At 40.0% G+C, this 25639-nt stretch overlaps 1 protein-coding gene across 2 annotated transcripts in view; it reads right to left on the bottom strand.

Moving 5' to 3' along the window:
- The window catches only part of NELL2 (neural EGFL like 2), a 114453-nt gene that overhangs the window by 10275 nt on the left and 78539 nt on the right, over nt 1–25639 (bottom strand). The window contains exons 14-16 of one of the 2 annotated variants that reach the window (XM_079994164.1): nt 22425–22547; nt 19910–20005; nt 3247–3387 (exon numbers count right to left, since the gene is read on the bottom strand). In XM_079994164.1, coding sequence (XP_079850290.1) covers nt 3247–3387; nt 19910–20005; nt 22425–22547 — 360 coding nt within the window. The remainder of the gene's footprint in view (nt 1–3246; nt 3388–19909; nt 20006–22424; nt 22548–25639) is intronic. The other variant, XM_079994165.1, reaches the window with a different exon arrangement.

Genomic DNA, 25639 nt, shown 5'->3' with positions numbered 1-25639 from the left:
TTTCCTCTGTATTAACAGACTATATGTGTATAATATGTGCCAGCCAATTTGTTTCTCTGTGTTATTTTTATATAATATGGGGACAATATTTTGCACCCCAGTCCTAGCTTTCCAATCGTTGCTTGAAAGTAAAGCTGGTTGCTTTCAGGTTTTTCCCCATTGCTATCCCATGATGCAAACAATCCAACGTCTTGAATCTGGATATGTGTGATAGCCCTGCTTATCCCTTCCGCTTGAAAATTAACCTTCACCAGAAGAAGATACATAACAGACATTGCTTCATTCTGACTTTGAAGGAAAAAAGAATCTCCGAGAAGAGAAAGAAAAATCCACTGGTAGACCTTCAAAGATTAATCTTCCTTCTGTATGATTATGTACAGAATCTGGACCGTCAATGATACAAAAAAAAAAAAAAAAGTTAAGAGAATTTTTGAAATTTAGGTTTAGAGAAGATAATATCCCCCCTCCCGCAACAATTTGGTTTTAACAGACCATATCTGAGCATGCTGTGTTGTCTTCCTCAAATACATTTCAACCTAAGCTTATAAATAAATACGACTGGATATTTTGTTTTAGAAGAGCAGCAGCTTAAAATAACTGCATGCCCACTAACCTGCTGTTCCATGTAATGCCATTTGCCACAGCATCCAACGATCGCTGTGTTTCTAAGCTTGAAATACTGTTGCTCAAATTGCTTTTTGCTAAATGCAGTAGTTTCTACAAGCTGCAAAAGCAGCATAATATTACCCCACGGGTGGCAGTAGGTTCACTGTGCGATAAGAGGTTTCCTTAAAATGTATATTTATTATTTACAGCAAAAGAGGAAGTACATAAAACCAGATGGTTTTTACTCAGAAACCAGTAAAATTTGGGAGTGATTATATGGCTAGCATTGCATCTGCAATCTACTTCTCTCTTTCTGACTCAGACTGAGAAGTCAGGAATGGAAGAGGTGAACCATACCTTCATCATTATGGTTAAACAGAGAACACAAGTTAATGCCTTCCTTGCCTTTTAGAGGTACAATTCTTCAGATCAACCCTAAATGCACATAGACAGTAGAATGAACAGTGCACCTTCCAATGGAGGCATTACATTTTAATAGGGCCCATGTGCACAAAATAAGGGACGCAGGTGGCGCTGTGGGTTAAAGCCTCAGCGCCTAGGGCTTGCCGATCGAAAGGTCGGCGGTTCGAATCCCTGCGGCGGGGTGCGCTCCCGCTGCTCGGTCCCAGCGCCTGCCAACCTAGCAGTTCGAAAGCACCTCCGGGTGCAAGTAGATAAATAGGGACCGCTTACCAGCGGGAAGGTAAACGGCGTTTCCGTATGCGGCTCTGGCTCGCCAGAGCAGCGATGTCACGCTGGCCACGTGACCCGGAAGTGTCTCCGGACAGCGCTGGCCCCTGGCCTCTTAAGTGAGATGGGCGCACAACCCCAGAGTCTGTCAAGACTGGCCCGTACGGGCAGGGGTACCTTTACCTTTACCTTACCTGCACAAAATAGCCTGCACAGTTTCCTTCAGGCATAGGTAAACTCGGCCCTCCAGATGTTTTGGGACTACAACTCCCATCATCCCTGACCACTGGTCCTGTTAGCTAGGGATGATGGGAACTGTAGTCCCAAAATATCTGAAGGGCCGAGTTTGCCTATGCCTGGCTTACTTCATCAGTTCCTAGATTTTTTAATCAGGGATTCTTACTACATAATCTGAGCCTGGTCACGCATTTCATGCCTTCAGACTCTATTTGAGCATACAGTTCTGCATACTGTAGCTATCTGGAGACAGCAGCAGAGATGGGGCAAGTCATTCATTGGGAGCCACCATCTTTCTTTCCCCAGTTCTAGCCTGGAATGGGACTACAGTCCATCATAATATGTCGTTCCCAATGAGACACTGTAATAGAACATGGCAGCTCGCTGAGTGTCATTTGCAGCTTCAGCACTGATGGAAACAATAAGCTGTTTTTAAAAAGAAGAAAACAATACAACAATACCTCTGCCAATTATTCTAATAAGCCTGAGCCCACCATTCTGCACCACCTGAGGAAACTGTTGAATTTCTGCTCAGTTCCATAGTTTCTGAATGGCTGGTAGGAACAGGCTAGCATTTCTGGTTTAGCACTAGATAGAACTAAGAGTTGTATCCAACATTCTCTTGAGCTTAGTGGACAGCGAGTTTTAAAGCTGTGCAATCTATTGAGCAACAGAAGTTACCAGTGACATGCTTATATTTGTATTCTCTTACACAACATCCCACTGCCACATCTAGAAGAAGGAAAACTCTAGGAGAAGGAAACCTCCACTGCCTTGCTGCCATACTCATCTGTGAGGAAAGGCTTGGGGAGTAAACCTCGAGGAAAAATCCATACCCGCTGCCTTGTGAAACATCTTTAGGAGAAGAAAAAGCTAAAGAGTACACCCTACACAAATCCCTAAGACAGTTGGATGGCACCTTGTACGCTTCTTTCTTTCCATGAACTTCCTTCCATGGATTTAGCTTTGTAGCCAAGCTATAGTGTGCAGTGCCTTTTTTGACATGAATATGTACCACTGAGTGCTGGGACCCTGTTTCTTTGAGTTGTGAAGGAGAAGCAAATCAAGAAATCTGTGAGAAAATGAATCCCTTTTTTACTTGGTTATGGATCAGGCTGCTCTTCTGGTCTGGGTGTGATAGGTTTCTGGAAGTGATATAGGGTGGTATTCAGCTAAGTTCTAATTAGATTAGAACCTTTGATGTTTACAGACCTAACTTTGTCATGATAATTAATTTCAGTGGGTCTGCTCTGAGTATTTCACACTGCTGGAAAAATCCTCAGTCACAGAAATCCTGAGTTTTCTGGAGAAATCTATCATCTATCTATCTATCTATCTATCTATCTGTGTACCAATTGATTAATTGCAGATTAATATTATTTTAAAAAATATTTCTCTTTGTCTGTTTAGGTCATCAAAGAATTTAGGTTCCCTGGGTCAGAAAGTACCTTGAAGCTTACATTTGAAGATGGCCCAAGCACAATGAATTCAGTCTGGGGCCTGGTTTGCACAACATGCAAGGCCATGCAAGAGTATGAGCTCTTAGAGAGAATTTTGCAGCCACCTTAGTCCTTTTTGCTGCTACACCACACTGAGCGAAGCCAAGTCTGGCTTAGAGTGTCGTGCAAACCAGGCTAAAGTCAGCCACACCAAGCATGACTCAAACACAAATGCATAGCAAAAGCACATAAATTATGCTACCCCTTTACTGACCTTCACATGACTCTCCACTTGGTGAAAACATGCCATTATCATGGTAGCCATCCCTGCACTCACAGTGGTACCATCCAGGGAGGTTAATACAGGTGGCCCGGCTGTCGCACTGAACAAAGCCATCTGAACATTCATCAATGTCTGTTCATCAAACAGAAAAGGAAAAACAGCAACAAAACTGTAACATAAACTAGCATAAGCTGCTGTTTGTGGACACACAAAAGAAACTGATGCATTCGTGAACAGGATATATGAATATTTCTAAGCAGAAGTGTTTAAACTCCATATCCTAGCATGCAAGAAATCTAATAGCAACTGGAACTTTGCAAGCCTTCTTGAAAAAAAATGTGAAATGAAAAATAAATGAGAACCATAAACAAAACAACATTAAATTATACTCTGTATTGTTTAAACATTTCTAATTCATTCAATGAAGACAAATGATAAACAGACTGCTTTGTGTTTCAACTGACCATGGCAAGCGGAGAAAAATATGATTCCAGCAATAGTTATATTTCTAGCCATTATCTCCTCCCGGCAATCCTTACACCAGGCTGCCTCATGTAAACCAGGATTATCTATTTCTGTAGAATGTCAAGACATTAAATCCTAACTCCCATTATCTAGGAGCTAATGCTGCTGGGAATGACTGCAAAGACTGCTGATAGAAGAGACAGAATAGTCCTAAACACATTTTTGAATATGAATCGCACCATTTGATTCTTAATAATTAGAACGCTTTTTGAGCTGTAACAAACAATTTTCCTGGACCTACATATTGTTTTCCCAGAGAATGTGAAAAGGTAGAACTTTCAAGCCACACAAGCGATTGTACCAAATCTCTGCTGGTGCTGTTTAGTACTTCTCTGAGAAGTGGAACCAAAAAAAAAAAAAAAAGAGAGAGAGAGAAGTAAAGCAAACCAGAAATAGGAAGGACAGCAGCTAGTGTATTAAAAACCAAACAAACTAACAAAAACCCACATAGGAACAATTGATCCAGCTCTCTCAAAAAACCATAGTATTTCACTATACCTTGGGGGAAATGCTTAATTTGAAATCTATCTTGTTTGGCAATATTGATATTCCCAGTTACAACAAACCAAGACTATGGTTGGACACCCCCCCCCCAGTCTACATAATGCATAAATTGGGTAATTAATGAAGTAAATCGCATGCTACAATGTTGTGTACTCAGGTTACAATCTACTCTGCGATATGACTTAAAATATATTCCCAGAGTTCATTTCCTTTTGTCAGTTATACACAGTAGACCATTAAGCCTCCTTCTGGCTACCCTTTTATAGTATTAAGCAGCAAATCCAAACCCAATGCTTTTACTTACAGCTTCTCACACCCTCCCTCCCAAATGTTTTTGCAGCTACAGAAGAAAATCTACACCAGACCTTCCAGGTCTGTAATGAATCCCTAGGTGCCAATAAAACAAACTATGCTCAGGAAACTATTTGCAAATTTAAGCCCAACTTCCCTTCTGCCTCTGCTTTTGCTTGCTCTTGGAAAGAAGTTTTAAGTGAGATATTGGGTGGCGGAAGGAGATGAGATGAAGATATCAATGAGAATTGTGTTGATTTGGAGGGAATGAACCTTTTTCTGTTGGCAGGAAGAATGCATTTGGACGTGCTATACAACACACAAGGAAAAATGAAAGCCTATCATCAGAAACCTCACTGTGTTCCTTGGAAATGATTGCTCTGATGCTTTCATGCCAACTACCACATACTGGCCATGTTGGACATCATAGTAGAACACGACTTATTGTGATGGGAATGAGCCTAGCTTCAGCCTGGCCTTGCATGCTTCCTCCTGCTCATCTGACACCTTGGATGCTATCAATGCCTGCTAGTACATATTGGCCAAATCTGAATGCCTTGAGAACCCATGGATTATCATGATGGGAACTAGCATAGCTTCCCCTGGTTTTGCAAACTCCTGACATGGCCACAAAGAGGAGTCTGGAAGTTTTGGCTACAATTTCTGATCAACCCCAGTTTGCCCTGTCAACACCACCTACAGTAATACACTGGTTAATTTTAACAATGACTTGTTTGAAACAAAACTTCAAGCCATAATTTAGGAACAGACTGGTTTAAAACAAACCATAGTTAAAATTAACTAGTTTGAATGTAATACTAAGCTGTGATTAATCAAAACTGAAAGCAAAAACTTCCAATTTCTTTCCTACAACTAAATTGGAGAAGTGTGGCAAAACTGCTGGTGAATCGAGGGAGAGGCTAGGTTCACATCACAATAAACTATAGTTTATCATGATGTCTGAACTAAGCCATTGAATTCAAGGCCACAGTGGCTGTCATATAGAATTATTGATGGTTTAGGAATAGTGAAAATCTCCAAGCCAAAACCACAAAAATGTTGAACGCAGTCTTTGTTGCAAAGGGAAGGAAGGAGAGAGTTTGCATTTAGAATTATAGCAACTACTTAGCAACATGCATTCAAAATACTGAAAGACAGATTTCTCTCTTGCTGAGAGATTGGATTCATTTACTGAGAACAACAGGAAAGAAAACACACAAGTTAGGTCAAAGGTGTATTAATGAATTAAACAAATTTTGTACTCCTCTCTTCAGAACAACACTGTGACGCTGTAAACTTCTTAATTATGAACAGAGCATCATAGTCAGAGGCATTATGCATTTTTATGAGCACTCTTACTGATTATTCAAAAGTGGAGGGGGGACAAATCTTGATTGACATGTCAGTATTGGTAAACTGACAGGCAAAATAACTATTCTGTATTTATTTTCCAAAAAACTGACAAACCAATATCACAAGAAATATTACTTCGGATGAAATGCTTTTACATATGCCAATAAAGAAAGAAATACTCTCCTCTCATTTCCTTATGTCAGAATGCAAAGTTGTTGAATGGAGCTGTGTATGACTGTCTGCCATTAATATGCTGATGGAAGAATTCTGCTGGTCTCTAGGAAATGACAGGTTGTCTGCTAACAACCAATTCCACTGAAAATGCCTGCAGTCAGTCAGTGCTAAATAGTATTCTATTACCCTCTAAACTAGAGGTCTAAAGCTGCGGCTGCGGCCCACCCCTTTAAGCAAGGGATGGACAACCTTTGTTTCTGCCAAGGTCTGCATGTCCTCAGGGATAATCTGTAGGTGGAGACCAACCAAACATGCCAACAGTCGCTGGAGGGAAAACTAATGATGGGTGGAGCCAGGGCTTTTCTTCCAGCTGGAACCCTGTGGCAGTTCTTTAGCAGGTGTTGCAAAGGTTTTATTTGTTCAATTTCTACCCCACCCTTCATCACACAGGGATTCCAGGGCAGGTTCCACACTAAAAACCATAGCATACAATGCATACGTAAGATAACAAATGAAACGAAAATTCTCAGCTCTTGTCTCCAATGTTGTTTAAAATCCAGGAGACATTGCCAGGGGACACTGATCGGGAGGTTTTGACACAGCTTTAGTTTGCCTTCTTCTCAACTCCAGATGTAGCAGTGGATTAGCTAAACATGTTGAATAAAAAATAACCATGCAAAGTGGGTAATGTAGATACCCCTTATCCTAATGCATGCAAACATTTGTGTGATTTGTTTATTCATTTTATTTCACCACCTTTCCTCCAAAGAACTCAAGCTAGATTAGGCTAAGAATGATAAGCGCACGGTCATCCAGTGACCTTCAAGGCTGACTCCCCAGACCTAGATGAACTGTCTAATCCAGGTTTTCTCAACGGCAGCTAAAAAAGCCAATGCAATTCTGGGCTGCATTAATAGGAGTATAGCATCTAGATCAAGGGAAGTAATAGTGCCACTGTATTCTGCTCTGGTCAGACCTCAACTGGAGTACTGTGTCCAGTTCTGGGCACCACAGTTCAAGAAGGACACTGACAAACTGGAACGTGTCCAGAGGAGGGCAACCAAAATGGTCAAAGGCCTGGAAACGATGCCTTATGAGGAACGGCTAAGGGAGCTGGGCATGTTTAGCCTGGAGAAGAGGAGGTTAAGGGGTGATATGATAGCCATGTTCAAATATATAAAAGGATGTCACATAGAGGAGGGAGAAAGGTTGTTTTCTGCTGCTCCAGAGAAGCGGACACAGAGCAATGGTTCCAAACTACAAATAAAAGATTCCACCTAAACATTAGGAAGAACTTCCTGACAGTAAGAGCTGTTCGACAGTGGAATTTGCTGCCAAGGAGTGTGGTGGAGTCTCCTTCTTTGGAGGTCTTTAAGCAGAGGCTTGATAACCATATGTCAGGAGTGCTCTGATGGTGTTTCCTGCTTGGCAGGGGGTTGGACTTGATGGCCCTTGTGGTCTCTTCCAACTCTATGATTCTATGATTCTATGATTCTCAGATGTTGCTGGACTACAACTCCCGTCATCCCTGACCACTGGTCCTGCTAGCTAGGAATGATGGGGGTTGTACTCTAACAACATCTGGGGGTTCAAGATTGAGAAAGGCTGGCTAACCACTATATCATACTGGCTTTCTTTTCTGATGCTAACATCACTGTACCCCAGAAAAACAGAAGACTCACGAGTTTTGAGTAGCACACCAGTAATTTGACAATAGTACAATAGCATACTATGCTTAGTATTAGTCTGAGCTATTACTCTTTGTGTGGAATATTCTTCCTTTCCTTTTCCAGTGGATTTATATTGTGATGTGATTTGATTGTTAATTAGTGGCTCACTGAAAAGTTTTGCTTATCTAGCAGCTCTGAGCTCTGAGAAGCAGTGACATTCCTAATGAAGGCCAATTTAACACTGAACTGGTTAAACATTAGAAAGCTGACTCTAACATAGGAATATATGCCTTTGCGATCTAGGGGAAAAAACCAGTGAAGACCAATGTGACACAATGAGGTATTGTGCAAAGTATGTGCTTTCTTCACAGGAAGATAGTGACTTTTAAAAGCAATGACAAATCTTGATGCTGCTGGGAAGCCAATTTATAGCAAGAGGCATGAAAAATCTGTCTAGCTCATTACCTGACTATCCTATGGAGCTTCTACTAGTCGGCACTGCATAAGATTATTACTCAATAATTGTGATCAAATGGATCCCATGCCTATTTAATAGCCATTCCATTTAATGCAGTTTAAGGCAGGCATGTTTTCAGACACTTGCAATTGTACATAATTAAATGTGAAGCTGGCCTTCCCAACTCAACTTGTGCCAGATTCTTCTTAGCGGTCCAAAGCAAAGGAGTTCCAGTGGGTTTCTTCTCACCCAATGTGTGCTCTCACTTTTAATCTCAGGTCATTCCCAATTAATCATCAGGAGCCATTTTCTTCACCTTTTACATAACAGCTTCTGGCCAGCAACAAAAATGTCTCCCTTTGGGTCTCTTGATTAGCTCTGGGGCAAAACTGCACAGAGCAGTTGCTAAGCAACTACTGAGATGCCCTGCTGCATTTCTCTGTCAGCCAATTTCAAGTTTTATTGGGGGCAAGGATGGACTCCAACTCCCATCATCTCTGACTATTGGACATATTGCCTGGGACTGATTAGAATTGGAGTCCAACAACACTTGAAGCTCCACAAGTTCCTGTTGCAACTTGACGTAAAGTTACATCCATCTGTTAGATCATGTAATAGCTTTTTAATAATAATAATAATAATAATAATAATAATAATAATAGGCCTTGTGTTGTTAGTTATCAGACTATTAATGTTTATCTTCATAAAGAGAAAAAATTCCACAAGCCAGCCAAATACTTCCCCTTCTTTTTAGTGGGTTTTATTATGCTGGAGTTTAAATAAGATTTTCATAATACATTTCCATAGCAATCTTGATTTCACACACCTCTGTCCTATCACTTTCTACGCTTTCCTTTATAAGCTGGTGGATTCCATTGTTTATTTTTGTTTTCCTTGAATGAAAGCATGTTTCAATAAAGAAGCAAAACACAAGGCACTCTCAATGAAATTTCATTTCCATGTATCTGAAAATTATGGACAATTGCAAATGGGCAACTGCATTTATTGGTCTGAAAACCTTTGCTTTTTTTTTACTCATCCCAAACACAGATGTAGAGATGGTGAGTAGCATTTGCTGTGGGAAGTTTGACCTTTATTCACTTAGAAGAATGTGGTGCCAGGATTAACCTTTTAAAACAATAATTTAACATAGCTCTCTGGACTCCCAAAGTTGAGTTTTGATCAGCTGTAAATTGCAGAAGACCTTTATCCCCAAGACAGTACATGGCAATGGCAATAGATTTTGATGTAAAGGCTCCCCAAGGCTACAAGAAGCAGTTTTATTGCAGTAGCCCTTTAGAAGACTTGCAGTTCCAAAGGCCACTGCTGTTTAAGTACATCAATAAGTAAGGGGGTGGGGCAAAGAGAAGAAAAATATTCTGGTGCTGCTACTGCAAGCACCCCTGTTTGCAGGTAAACAAAGAGGATGTGGTTGGTCATTTTAGGAGTGCAGAGCTGGTGAGTGGGTGTGCTTCATTTCCCAAGCCCCTTTCATTGTCTTAGGAAATTAGCACATTTGATGAAGATGTTAATGATAATTCAGATCATTTCTGGACCAGTCTTGGGGACATCTGGGACAGTTACCAGGAGTACAATCCTAGGAGTGCAACCCTAATTCATTTTATTCAAAAGTAAGACCTTCTAAAATCAATGGGTGTTACTTCCTAGTAAGTGTGCCTAAGACTGTGGTCATTGTTCTCAGTTGGGAAGCAAGGTTGGATTCTTATCCTAAAGAATCAAGAAGACCGAGTTCTAACAGCAAGAGTTTGTTGAAAATGAATCAGCTTAGGGGTCTTCAGGGAGACATGAGATATTTATACTAGTGTCTAGTATAACATTTACTACTATAATTATCAGGGGGCATGCATTTGATTCTGATGAATCCCAAAACTTGAAAATAAAAACGGCAGTTTCAGAGAGATATGAGTCTCTCCTGAGATCAAGTGGGTATCCTTTGAGGTGTCCCAAACTGAATCAGGCTGCTTCTGAAGCATTTGGACTGCTTTGGAGGTCCCAGAGAACTTGGACAGGCTCAGACTGTGTTTTTCAAATAGTTACATTTTCCCATTTAAGGACAAGGTCAATTGTAGGAGGAAGATGGGAGGTGAGGTTTTTTGACTGTCAACTCTAGCTTCTAAACAGAGAATAGCTTTTCCAGGACTCTCCATTTTATTGTAAATCACAGTGGTCTGGGAAGGGATACAGAATGAATGAATCTGCTCATTGTCAATTGGACAGAAAACAAGCCCAGGAAGAACCACAAACTGTTTTCTTATTCCTTATACCCACATGAATGCTTCTGAAATTTCACTGGCTTCTTTATCAAGAGCACCTCTTTGATGTTTGTTGTTTTCTTGAAAATTGCCCACAAAACAACAGTAAATCACAAGGAGATAGGAATGGCTGGCTGGATCAGGCTAATGGCCCATCAAGTCCTGCTTTCCATAGTGAGTAACCAGATGCCTGGTTCACAAGAAGAAAACAAGCACAACTTCCCTCCCTTTCTCCACTTGTGATTCTCAGCAACTGCCATTCAGATACATGCTTTCTCCAACAGTGGAGGCAGAACATATTCGTCATAGCCAATCCTTTTCAACAACTCAAAATGGTAAAGGCTGCCCTTTACCCCTGCACCTGCCCTTCTGAAATTTAGCAGTATTCACCCCCCACAGGAGGGTCTATCAGAGTCCCTTCAATTTCCATGCAATTCTGCCAGAAAAAAGTTATATGGACTCTGCTCTCTCTTCTAAATGAGACTAAATGAGAAAAGTGACCAGCAAAAATGCCCCTACAAATATTTGTCTGAAATTTGGCAGGCTTTATATCCACACTACAAAGCACACAAATTCCATCGAATGCCACCAAAAGTTAACGGCATTAAAACTGCTTTATTATTTCCCCATGATAGTGAATGTGGAGACACAAAGCTTCACAGATTCTCATTCAAACCTGAGGTGAAGCAGATGTCCTCAGAAGCAAATCAGGCTTACTTCCAAGCAGCTGAATTGGGAGTCCAAGCAAAATTTCATGCTTAATGCATACCCCCTAATAATTAGATTTGCTTTACCAAAGGGTTTGATCAAGAAAGGAGGGAAGGGAAAGAACAGGAAATAGTATGGAGAAATAGAATGCACTAATCCAGTTCAGAAATGCAGGTGACATCCCTAATATTATTTTTTTTCAGACAAACAAATTCCACACTCTTGATAATTACTGAATTTCAGAAAAAAATGTAGGTCATTTGATGCATTCAGGTTTGATAGGAGAAGGAGGGAAATGGATTACTTATTCACAGGCATGCATAATGTTTTGCCACAGATGTGAAAAGTAAACTTTTTGGCCCTAATAATCCTAAATTTGATTGTTAAATCCTTTCAAAATCAAGAAAATAAATGACTTACAACCAACAGGCTCCACGCATTGCAACTGCCTTTAGTTGAACCAGGGACTTCTTTTGTGAGCTGACCCTTTCAGCTACAAAATCTATATGTTGACCATCAATGCCTACTTCAGATTAGTAGGGTTGTAAGAAGTATCTCAAAGCTGCTTTTGGTATACCTATCTTGAGCATTTCTATATCTACTAGCAAGACCAAACCTACCTGAAAAAAATCCATCAATATCTTCTTGGCTCTCTTTGTTAAACTTTTGGGAATGGATATAAAAGGTTTTATTTTAATGCTGCAAGGCCTACCGGTGTTTTATATTCAACAAACAAAAAGAGCATGCAGTACAGTTTTAGCATACTCGAGCACACCACAGTCCTCAGTCACATATTTTATTTGAGATTGTGCATGGATCTTAGACCCCATTTGGGAGACATAACAGCCTGGAAGTATTTTGATTTATGGTAGCTATTTCCATGTTTAAACAAGCTATCAGTCTTTTGGTTTCCTATACTGCCATAGCACAACAACACACGGCATAAGCATCCTGCAGAGGAACAGAAATAGATAAAGCAAGCAAGGTTCCATTTTACCAACTGATGTGGTCTGGCTCAACAGTAAAAGGTGCCCAAACTATCACATTTTGTATCAAGGTAATTCACTATTTAAAAAGCCAAAACGCAGTTAATAGGCTAAAACTAGGTCTATACTTGGTGCCAAATTGGCAACATCTTAGACAACAAGCATTTCTATGGAGGACATTGCATACCTAGAATATGTTATAACTCATAAATGCTCAGTAATTACTCATTTGTGGGGAGGGGGGACTGGCCCGGTGTATGACAAATTTGCCCATTTTTCCTCTGAAGAGTAGCGGGTATTCTGCTCCTGTAATGCTGAAAGCGAGAACCCAGCAAAAATGTTACATGAATTATCTTAAAGTATTAATCTCTCACAAAGAGGAGGAAATTGGTTACAGCAAATCCATTTCCGAACTGTTTCAACAGGTCGAATTAATGCAGTTCTTCGATGCAATATTTCTGCTGTCATGTTGTATGAAAGAGCAAACTTATTTCTACGACATATCAGGGCTTTTTGTAGCTTTGCAAGAGCATGGCTGTGGTATTTTGTGTTTTTTTTAAAGTACCCTGTCCATGGAAAACTAATTTAATTCCATTAATGAGAAGGAAGCAAAATGTGATTGAGAATGTAGTATGGAATTATAGTTCATTAATTCTTCAAGTATGTAATTTCCCACACTCCTGATCCCCCATTGATTTTTCTGCACACCCCTATAAGTCCTACTAAATGCCAGTGAAAGGAAATTCAGTCCTGTTGTTATTTCATGTGTGGCAGTGCTCCAAAATTAGATAGAAACATTATGAAAGGTGTGGGTTTTTTTAGTGAATGCTTCACCATGTGGCCTTGTTAACATTTCTTTGTTGTCAGAAATAGATCAATCACAGACCCTACCGACAACCGAGGCTACGATAGTTTCTCATTAGGCAGCCAATAGCATCAAAAGATATGACACTTGTAACAATTGAAGATGATAATTCATAGCACCTAATTAGGCATGATGAATTGAGTGCATGCTTGAATACTTTAAAAAGGGGGAATATATTTTTTGTCTACTGGGATGTGTGCCTTTGGCTATGTCACTGCCCATTAAAGAGACAGGCTAATTGAAAATACTGTATTACTATATTTAGATCCTGACTCAGACAGAATCTTTAGGTACATCTACTTTCTGTGCCTCTCTCTTAACTCATCCTCTAAAATTAAACTGGTTTTCCTATGACCTTCATAGTTTTGAAATATATGAAAAATAGAAAATTGATGATGATGATGATGATGCATCTAACTCCCTGATAGTATCAGAAAGAATATTTTCAGCTGCACGCTTTAAAAAGGGTAAACAGAATGTCATCATGAATCTTTCCTATTTCAATTCCTTTTGTTCCTTAGGCAACTTGCTAGGGAGTGAGTCCAAGTGAGCAAAATGAAGCTTACCTCCAAGATAGATGGATAGATAGATAGATGTACCCCACCCATCTGACTTCGTTGCCCCAGCCACTATGGGCAGCTTCCAACTAATATAAAAGCACAGTAAGACTTCAAACATTAAAAAGTTCCTTATACAGGGCTGCCTTCAGATGTATTCTAAATGCCACACAGTTGTTTATCTCCTTGACATCTGATGGGAGGGCATTCCACAGGGTGGGCACCACTATTGAGAAGGCTCTCTGCCTGGTTCCCTATAATCTCACTTCTCACAGTGAGGGAAATGCCAAAAGGCCCTGGAAGCTGGACCTCTGTGTCTGGGCTAAACCATGCAGGTGGAGATGCTCCTTCAGGTATACATAGCCAAGGCTGTCATTGCAATATATTTACTCTTTAACTTAAATCCTTTTCAAACAACTATCCATCAATCAATTTCTGCACGTATATTAAATTAACATTTCCAAAACCTCAAGATAACCCTTGGTCGTTATGGAGTTATACAGAGGTGGGACCCGTCACACATGGCTTACCATGGCTTAGGATGAAAAGTAAAATCTGGATATATGTAGTCCAAGCTCCTAGCCTTGTCATGATGTTGCACACGCCTAGTGCTTGAGTTCATGGATGTATAGGCACCAGCCTTGCAAGGCCAATGAAATGCACCTTCCCATCTGCCCAATGGAAGGCAGGTGTATGGAACGGCTTTCTGTCCCTTATGCATGTGATCTGCAACAGCTGCAATCCTTCAAAGAAATACGCATTCACAAACTTTCTTCTCTTTTCTGGACCAGGATTTAATCCTGATAACAGTAGCATTTACCTGTTGCTGATTAATTGCATCAGGTTGCTCTTTTTATATGGGTAATGTACTGTTCTTTTAGTTTGGATTCATGTGCCCATGGAAAAGTATACATTTTGTGAATTTATTTAAAACAATGTTTTAGTGATAATACAGGCTTGGGCCAAAAGTAGACCATATGTATATTGTACTAAATATGAACACTGTTGCCACCTCTAAAATGAACACAGGGAAAGGGATAATAAAAGGGTGGAGGGGGAATTGGCTGTTGTCATTATTCACTTTATTTCCTATAATAATATAATGGACCATAATTCATAAAGGAAAGAGCTTGGAGTGAGTAATGAAGGTCATTCTTTATTCTCTTCATATGTGGAAATAAATTATATTTATAATGTAGTGCTGAAACTTCCTTTTCATGTTTTATTTATGCCACACTATAAATTTAAGAACTAAGGATTTGATCCAGTCCACCCAAGCATAGCACCTCTGCAATGAAAGACTGCCATAAGAAATAATAGAGTTCTGTTCTCCCTCTCTCCCTAGCCTTGTGTAGGGTTATACACATTTGTGACAGAGAATGGGAGGTCTTCCTCTATCCCTGCACCCAACCCACCTCCTCACATGTCTTGACAGAGCAAAGGTGACCGACTCAACATGGTAAGGTAGTGATAACAGTCTCTCCTGGCCAATCCTCTATATATTAGCATTGTATAATAATAAATTTTATTTATATCCCGCCCTCCCCAGCCGAAGCCGGGCTCAGGGCGGCTAACAACAATCAAATAATCAAACAATCAAATAATCACACATTCTAAAAATATTTCATTATAAAAATTAATTAAAATCAAATTAATGGCAACCGATTAAGCAAAATTCTGTGCAGATTGCCAGAGGAGGGAGTCAGGCTGCGCCCTGACCAAAGGCCTGGTGGAACAACTCTGTCTTGCAGGCCCTGCGGAAAGATGTCAGGTCCCGCAGGGCCCTAGTCTCTTGTGACAGAGCATTCCACCAGATTGGAGCCACAGCCGAGAAGGCCCTGGCTCTAGTTGAGGCCAGCCTAACCTCTCTGAGGCCTGGGACCTTGAGAATGTTATTATTTGCAGACCTGAAGCGAACAGAATCAAACCTTTCATTTCAAAGATCTCTTAGTAAAACCAAAGCAAGATAAATATTCAGGAAATCCCCAAATTATTTTGTTATTTATGCAGCACACAATCAGTGTTCAGGGTGCTTTACGGAAAATAAACACGAAGGCAGACTCCTACCACCCCTTGGAGCTTGCAATCTGCAATTCAACACAATGGATTTATTTATTTATTGCATTTATGAATTGCTCTTCCTCCCAAGGGAGTCCAGAAAAAACCCAAAATAATAATAAGAAAAAACCCAAAATAAAACACAACATAAAACCAGATATAGTTATAAGAAACCATATATAAGCAAGCAATACAGCAAGGGGGTGGGAATATAGGACCTTGAAGTATCAGGTGCAATCCTATGCACACTTACCTGGGAATATGTCTCGTTTAACCCAGTGGGTAGATGTACATAAGAATGCACTGAATTATTCTATGTTCATTTCAATTCCACATACTGAAGTTTAGTTAAGAGGATGGAGAAAAGCTTTGAAGGATGAAGAGCTTGTGCTGACACTGTGAGTAGAGAGGATACCAGTGTAGGGATTAAAGACGGGGCTGCATGTCATCTTAGTAATAAGAAGGAAGGTGAACCTTTTTGGGTAGCAGAGTTGTGAATGGAGATGTAATAGCGATAAGGAAATAATGAAAGCCTAGAGAGGAGAAGGTTGCAGTGGCCAAGTCAGGAGACAACCCAAGCTGCAACACGCATTCATTTTCTTTTTAGGGGCTGCTGCTCTACAAAGCTTCCATTTTGGTCACACAAATTGGTCCTTTGTGGTACTATACCCAGAGACCCACAAATCAACTTGCCAGCTCACCGGGGCCAGTCCCCTTGGCTTTCTAGTAAGTAGGATTCTTTTTGGCAGAGTTTGGAGAAGGTAATCTCTTCAATGAGCAACAGTGGAGACTCTTGCTGTTTCTTGCCTTCTACACCCCCTAACGCAAATGGGCGAAGAAATAATAGCTAGCTAACAAACCAAGACAATATTTGTGAACTTCTGTTGACACATGTTTAGCAACATGTTAACATTGTTGTTGTAAAAGAAGTCTTTAATTTTTCCAAGGAGATACGAAGGCAATTATCAAAATACACAATTATTATTCCCCTTTCCTGTAGAAGTGCAGGGGATCCCTTGACTAAAATATAAAATAAAAGCAGCAAATAAAAGAAACAGAATCTTAGTCTGAGCAGAGACTAAGCAATTTTCTTTTTCCTTTCACACTCCTCAAAGTGCTTTATGAGCTGCATGATTAACTTGACAGGAAAATTCTATTTTGTATAACATTTAAGTTGCTAGGAAAAAATGAACCACAATGCGTTTCTTTATGGCATAAAAGGAGCTAGGGAAACTGACCCCAGTCTGACTTATTAAATCCTGGCACACTTCTTACTTAGTGAAAAGTACAAACTTTAATGGTGACCTATTTTATCTTTACATCTGTAGAAACAGACATTCATCCTGAATACTAATTAAAGGAGGGCAAAAGATTGATTTATGGAAATAGGGCTAGGATGCACACAGAATGTAAAAGATCCTTGAGTTATATTCTCTCTTTCTTTTGATTGTATCTGCTGTATACTTCAGAAAGTTGTTTCCTCAATATGCCATCACCAAACTTTAAATAATGGTTCCTGACATCACAGAGCTGGCTTTTGTCTAAGACTGGATACAATTGGAGTCCATTTTGAATCAAGATGGTGGGCTGAACCTTTCAAAACTGCTCTGACTTTTGGGTTTCTTAGAATTCCCAGTAGTGATGTATGGAAGTGAGAGCTGGACCATAAAGAAGGCTGATCGACGAAGAATTGATGCTTTTGAATTATGGTGCTGGAGGAGACTCTTGAGAGTCCCATGGACTGCAAGAAGATCAAACCTATCCATTCTGGAGGAAATCAGCCCTGAGTGCTCACTGGAAGGACAGATCGTGAAGCTGAGGCTCCAATACTTTGGCACCTCATGAGAAGAGAAGACTCCCTGGAAAAGACCCTGATGTTGGGAAAGATGGAGGGCACAAGGAGAAGGGGATGACAGAGGACGAGATGGTTGGATAGTGTTGTCGAAGCTACCAGCATGAGTTTGACCAAACTGCGGGAGGCAGTGGAAAACAGAAGTGCCTGGCGTGCTCTGGTCCATGGGGTCACGAAGAGTCGGACACGACTAAACAACAACAACAACAAGAATTCCTGAGCAGTGCCAGGTACAAGGGTGATATATCTACATATTTGTCGAGGGCTGATCAGCAGCCTATTGGGAAGCATAGATTTCACTTCCTTTTCAGTGAGTGAATCTGTTCATTGCCTTGCCAGAGATGAAGCATGAAGAGGCAAGTTCTTGTCCTTCTGCTACCTGGCTACCCATTCAGTGGGATGGGCAAAGGAAGAAACGAAGAGAAGGGAAAATGAAGCGTGGACAAACTTTCTTGATTAGAATTTGGTTAGGGTCACCTGGAGTCCTATATAATTGCTCAGACCAAATCCAGTTAGCGATCTTACAAATCAAGTGGGTATGGGTTCATTGTGACTACTGTTATCTGAACACAGCAGTATATCTGAAGTGCTAAATACTCCAGCAGCTTTAGCAGTATCAGCACACTTAACAAGCTTTGTGGCAGCTTTGACAATAAATTATATTCTGAGTAGTAGTAAAACTATTTTTCTAAGAAACCATGAGTACCGGAATTAAAAGGATTTTATGCAAGCCTCCCCTAGGAACAGTCATAATCTAAATCTTTCTATTATCATGGCCAGTGCACCTGAACAAATTAATTTAAAGTTGCAGTGAAGAGCAGCAGTCACACATGCAAAATGTTTAGCTTCCACAGAATGTGACACGTAACTCTAGAGAGATCTAATCTATAGCAATTACCTGGGCAAGCCTCTAACCTGAGCTGAATTTAAATCTTCCAAACCTCAGGTATGCAAATGAAGTTATAAAACAGAGAAATGATGTATTATTGGTCATGAAGCTCACTGGGTGACCTTGGACCTTGGACTAGTCACTGCCTCACAATCTAACCTACCTCACAGGGTTGTTGTGGGGGATTAAATAAGAAGGAAGAGAACCATATATGCCACCTTGAGATCCTTAGAAGCCTTACCATCAGCTGAGTGACACCACTGGATACCACCCAAAGTAAAACAAACCTATATGCATTATTTGCCCTCAAGTAATGTTTGAAAATAGCCCCATCCATTTGCAGAGAAATGTGTATTCTTTCTAGATGAAACTGTTACTACAATGGCAGTTTTTACCTAAGAACAGCAAGATTATTTTTCACTTCTCAGGTGGACCATTGCTGTTTAGAGCTTGATAACATCACACACAGACCTGACAGCTGTTTGAAAATCTTTTTGATAGAACTATGGCTTGATTATCCTGTATCTCTTTATAGCATCTTCCTTCCAGATGTTTTGTACAAATACTGTTTAGCTTATGACTGATCAGGTAAGATAGTTCACAACGAAGATTGGACTTCACTGAAATTTGAATACATTCCTTGGCATTAGAATGACAACCAAAGTAAGATCATGGGAAGCAGTTCTGACAGAACACAAGGCAATTTTCAGATTTTAGCCAAAATGCTAAATTTCTATTTTCATTTTTCAATCAGAAATGGAATGCAAATTATATATATATATATATATATATATATATATATATATATATAGTTTTCTGTTCATGGATCAGTAGTAGTCCTGTAATCTATGTAACGTGCAGTATGCATGTGAAAGTGGACATAGACAAACAGGGTTATACAAATAAAAACTACACAATTGGAAAGCTTTTTGCATAAATTTCAAAACCCAGACTTTCCCTCTTGTTGCCCCAGTACACTGTAAGCCACACATAAGTAGTTTGGTTTGATCATAGCCATAAGATAGAAATAATTTCTAATGAACTCAGCGGGGCTTACTGCTACAATATAATGTACTTATGATTCGCTGCATTGCTAATATTGTCATTACCTAGCTTTAGATAATATTTCAATATATCTATGCTGCAGAAAGATGCTTATTTGCTTCAACCTGAGATAAACATAAATTCAAGATCTGCGCAACTCCATTCTAGGTTGTAGCAACAACTGAAAACAATCACAATTAAAACTAAAATAATGCCCACATACACGCAGTAACAATTCTATGTACCAAAAATAGTGATGCAAAAAATATATTCCATGACTACATTTGATGCAGAAGAATTTACTGAAAGGAAACACAGAGCAAATGATCTAGTTACCCTTCCACAGCTGCACTTAATTTTAGATACATGTTTAAAAAGTATAATTTTTTGTATGACTTTATGTAAGAATGTAAGACTGACTTTGCAAGTCAACGAGAGGATTTCTCACCAGTTTCACAGCTTGGGCCTGTGAATCCTTGTGGGCAGGCACAGACATTGGAAGCGATACAGGCTCCACCATTTCTACAACCATCTTTGCAGAAAGCTGAAACCATAAAAAAAGAAAAATGAAAGAAGAAGAAGAAGAAGAGGAGGAGGAGGAGTTTGGATTTGATATCCTGCTTTATCACTACCCGAAGGAGTCTCAAAGCGGCTAACATTCTCCTTTCCCTTCCTCCCCCGCAACAAACACTCTGTGAGGTGAGTGGGGCTGAGAGACTTCAGAGAAGTGTGACTGGCCCAAGGTCACCCAGCAGCTACATGTGGAGGAGCAGAGACGCGAACCCGGTTCCCCAGATTATGAGTCTATCACTCTTAACCACTACACCACACTGGCTCTCAGTATTAGTAATAGTATTGTGGGAAAGGATCCCACAATACTATTGTAAAAAACAAAATATTAAGGAAACAATCTTATACCCACTTACCTGAGAGTAGACATGAACTGCAAATACCAAAAAATGAAAGCACTGTAAATATCTTAAATTAACACACTGTGAATGTTTTAAGTTAATGTGGTAGCCTTCGATTGTACTGAGTCCAAGGGCAAAGGTACTTTTTCCTACATGCCTGACTAGGAAGGATTTTGAGCCTCACTTGCTCATGTATTAGACACTGTAGCCTTCCAGCCCATCATGTTTTCATCCATGATCTTAAAAAGTCTAATGTGATGTTTGTCACATTGCCAGTGATAAATCTGATGGGCTTAATTACATCAGCCTGAGGTCTTCTTTGAACTTTGCAGGAGTGCTATGGTAGGCCCTTTTCCATGGATGCACAGCCTTCATTCAATGGTGCTTTGACATTTTAAGGCTCAAAAACATTGGGGGAGGGGGTCATTTGCTGCGATCTTCTCAAGAAAATTGACATCCTGCTAGAAGGGAGGGAGCCAGAGCCATACAAATGGCTCTGTCTATGTTTGGTGTGTTTTTAAATGTTGCATGAATGCTTATTCAGCTAATGACGGTCACTCCCTTGGCAGGAAGCAAAGGCCTTCAATTACAGACTTTGGAAGTTTCTAAAACTCAGCCGATAACCAAGTTTGCTTGCCTCTGTGACAGACGCCATACCTGAAGATGGGGGCAACATAACTGATTTTGTGGGTGTGCTGATGGATAAAACTCTTTCTGCTATTCACACAGGAGGGGTCTAGAAATAACTAATAGCATTTAAGATTAAAGAGTTGCAAGGTATTAAACTTATGTAAAGATGGCCCAATGTCTATTCACTCTTCACCCAGAAGTTCAACGTACAGTGGTACCTCTGGTTAAGTACTTAATTCATTCTGGAGGTCTGTACTTAACCTGAAACTGTTTTTAACCTGAAGCACCACTTTAGCTAATGTGGGCTCCTGCTGCTGCTGCACCGCCGCCGCACAAGTAAAGTTCTTAACCCGGGGTAATATTTCTGGGTTAGCAGAGTCTGTAACCTGAAGCATATGTAACCAGAGGTACCACTGTATAAGGAAGGACTTCTGAAACAAAACTAAGGGTTTATTTAATTTCACCCTATGAGGGTTTATTGTTTCACAAATGATGCACAAAACCTAGTTTAAGATACACACCCTTTGCAGATAATTGTTAAACAGAACCCTTTTCCAAACCAAATCTCAGGTAGACTTTTCCCATTTAGAATGGCTATCTGTGTTCCTATCCAGCAACACTTATTCATCCAACTTCCTCTTGAGGAATTCAAACTGTGTTGCCTTGAGTAGCTAACCCCACTCAAATAGCCCAAACCCCCAACTGCCCACATTGGCAGCTAGCGCCCACATATCTTAACAAATAGTCCTCAATGAGAGGCAATTCCCTATCTGGCCATTAAACTGTAAGCTTCCAACTTTAACTCCCTGCCCCCTGGCTCCTGATTGGCTGTTAGTCTCCCCAGCTCTCACTGGTTGCTGGATCAACAGGAGGCTGACCCAGAGCCTGTCCATCACAACCTCTCCAACATTCTGGGCAAAAGAAGATCAACGAACGACAGCTGGGATAGCTCAGATGGTAAAACATGAGTCTCTTAATCTCAGGGTTGTGGGTTCAAGCCCCACTCGGGCAAAATATTCCTGCTTTGCAGGGGCTTGAGCTAGATGATCCTCATGGTCTCTCCCAACTCTACAAATGCTATGATTATATGAAATATAAACACTTATATGAAACACAAAGCAGATATTGACACAACACACTGGCAGTGCATTTATCACTGAATGTTTTACATCAATGCATATTCCCGGGAGTTGTAATTGCTCACAATTCTCCACTGCATTTGGTGGTAAACATGAAATCACTGCTTTGTCTGGTTTATAAGAAGAGTATATGCTAAAATGAATTGACTAGGTTTCTATTGGTTCTGCTTAAAGTTGTTGGGCCTGAATTATTCGTCTTCCAGGTACAGCTTTAGCATTTATCAATGAAAAGGTAAAATCCAGCAAGACAATAAACAATTGCGGTTTTGTTCTGATACCTTACCTTTGCATACAGTGCCATTTCCAGTAAAACCTGGCTTGCAAACACAGTTATGTCCTCCCACGGTATTGAAGCAGAGTGCATTTTCATCACAGCTGTGTTGGTTTGTGAGACATTCATCGTGTTCTAGAAGGTGAAACAATGCTATTTAGAACAGCAACAACGACTATATTTCAGATGCTAAGAAGCTGAAAGTTGTAGGAGTGGTTCATGCTCATTTACTCAAAAAGCTTTGTAAGAAATAAAATTGATATTTTGTTTCAAAGCTTGGGTGTTGAAACAGTGGGAATCCCAACACGTTTTTGGGAACTGACTACTTTTAATGAAAGGGGTGGTGCTGTGCTGTTTTTATTTTAATTACTGGTATGGTTTTTAATAATTTTATGTATGTATATAGTTTTATTTCTATCGACGTTTAATTGTTTTAAATGTTCTTTTTCCCCTAATTGTTTTTAGCAGTCCTTATTTGTATCTGTAAGCTGCCTTGAGTCCAATCAGGGGGAAAAGCAATGTATAATAATAACAATAACAATAATGTGGTATAACTCTCTTATGATCACTCAAAACAGAGTACACCGTCCAAAACCATTAAATCAGTGGGAGTTTTGCCATCATTGTCTCCACAAATCAATGTAATAAAAATAACAGAAGTACTCCACAATCTTAATAATTGGGCTTCCATTCTCACATACAATTCTAAAATGGCAGAAATAAATGCTTTGCTCTTTTGTGAGAAGATTGATATAATTTAAAGTTTCATACCGACCGCAACTGATGCATAGAATTAAACCAGCATTTTATTTTATTTTATTTTTATTAAGAGTTTTACCATGCCTTTTCTTCAAAGAGTTCAATACAAGTCACCCATTTTACTCTCACAACAACCCTGTGAGATTGATTAGGCCCAGAAAGAGTGGGAGAACCAAAATCATCCAAGAAACTTTGTGGCTGAGCTGGGATTTGCACCTGAGCCTCCTCAGGTCCGAATTTGACCCTCTAACCATCACAGAACAATTGCTCAACAAACATTTCTCAGAATATTGTCCATCAAAATGTCCAGAGTTCTATGCTCACTTTGCTTATTGCTACCGTACTTCCTTATTTCTGTCCCATTTAACAACAGAGATTGAAGTCAAGAACTCCTGAATTTAACACTAATTCTTCTGGAACCTTCCCCGGGTCTCTTGAACTATAGTCACTCATTTTCTAAGCTTATGGGAATAAAGCAGTAATTTTGTGGAGCTAGTCCTTTAAGCAAGGCTAACTAGTTTAGGACTGCACACCCATCTGAACTCCAGGTTACTGCCTAGGTGCTAGCTAGACACCTTTTCTTTTTAGAAATATAATTTCAGGTACCTGAGATACATCACATCAGCCTCTTTTGATGCTTTGGATTGGTAGGTTTCAAACTGTGTTTCAGGGAACCCTGGAGTTCCTCTGAAGCTTATCAGAGGTACTTGAAAGAAAAGATCAGTTATACAAGACAAACTTCATTAAAAGACAGCTTGCCTACTGCTATTGGTCTTTTCCTGCAGTGTGCTGCCACAGGGTACAGAATGTGTACTAGGATATACACTGCAGGGCAAAATCGAAGTCCAATAAAGACTCCGGCAACCACTTTTTGTGAACTATGGACCTGGAAATGTGCGCCCAAATTGTCTACAGTCTGCAAGGATTATATGACAAATGTACCAGAGGCTCCTTGGCTGTTTGGTAGATATGAAAAGAATGATCTGAAGGATGCAAGTTTGAAACTGGCTTTGATTAATAGTTAAAACTGTATAATGTATGCAAATATCTCATCAATTTGCAGTATGGAAGTAGCACCTCTTTTTGGGTTGTGGTTCACGACTTCATAGCACTGAGTGGCTCAGCTGAGAGGATTCCCCCAACACATAACTTGAAATTATGTATGGGTTGGTTTTGCAAACCATGGTTTTGAGGCAATCCTAGTTACATAGTTTTGGCTGATTTTGATATCATAGGAAACTATGGTTATAACCAACAAGAAAAAGGAAGCTAGAAATCTTCCAGAGGAGGAGGCAGGGAAAGTAAGTTCTCACACAGTAAGTTCTCAGTGGTCCAAATAATAGTTCAGAAAATTAGAAAAGGTTGTCTGAAGTGGGTCATTGTGCAACTGCTTCATTTTCATCTGCTTCAGATCATAATGATATGGTCAGAACATTTGGTCTTGCAAACCTTTATTTAGTCTTTAGCAAACTATATTAAAGAACTTCTGTTTTTGATTCCTGAAGCACACAGTTTAATTACTTTCACCTCAGCACGTATAACTATATTACTATTCATAAAATTACCTATCTACCTCAGTAATCTTGTTTCACTATATGACTTAGTGACCTCCAGCAGCCATGAACTCCACAGGCTGCCTCTATGCAGGAAAAAGAAGTGTTTATATAGGATCAAGCTATTAGGAAAGAAAGAGAAGTCACAACTTTGACAATGAGGGCTATGGACATTGGCTATGCTACAGAATTAAACAGATAGGCTTGGCTACTTTTTATCATCATCTTAAGGTTATTGAAATCTAGCTGGGTTCTCTTTTCATGTAATATAGCCCATTCGGTGGACTAGTTGGACTGGTGAAATTTTGTTACCTTTTCTTCCCTTGCCATACCGTCTTGTTTATGTGCAAAGACATGGAGGAGCGCAGAATTGCAGGTGGTCTTTAATATATTTATTGCAAGGCAAAGGCCTTGAGCTAGAAATGGCAGCTTTGAAATTCAATCATATTTTAAGCTCAGCTGATTCAATTCTCAGCTGTTCTCCTTCCACCCCCTGGTGCCTGGGGAGCTGTAATCCTATAGCATTACTGGACCATGGCAACTCAGGAAAAGCCAAATCTATAAGCTTCTGCTCACAATGATCATAATCTTAAAAGGACCCCCTTTGCCCAAATTTAGAGGTTATTCAAAGGGGCACCTTTGCCCATATGAACTTCCCTAACCTATAAGGTTGCCTTCCCAGGCTCTGTTATCTAGTCTCCCTTTACATCAGACTTGTTTGGCGAGTATCAGACACAGAGCCTTTTTATGGATGCACTTCAATTACGGGATTTCCTGCCTGAAAAAACACATTGTAAGTAAAGAAGTAAAACTGGAAATGAGGCAAGGAGTGCAGGTGGTTCACTGGGGTGTCCAAGGTAAAAGGGAAAGGCTATTAATTTTGTTAAAGGCATTTTCATTCCTGTCACTCTGCAT

The sequence above is a fragment of the Podarcis cretensis genome (genome assembly GCF_951804945.1).
Source record: "Podarcis cretensis genome assembly, chromosome: 10".
In the NCBI taxonomy this organism is placed as follows: Eukaryota; Metazoa; Chordata; class Lepidosauria; order Squamata; family Lacertidae; genus Podarcis; species Podarcis cretensis.
Note: the sequence above shows the minus strand (reverse complement) of the source record. Positions and strands in the feature narration are given on the sequence as shown.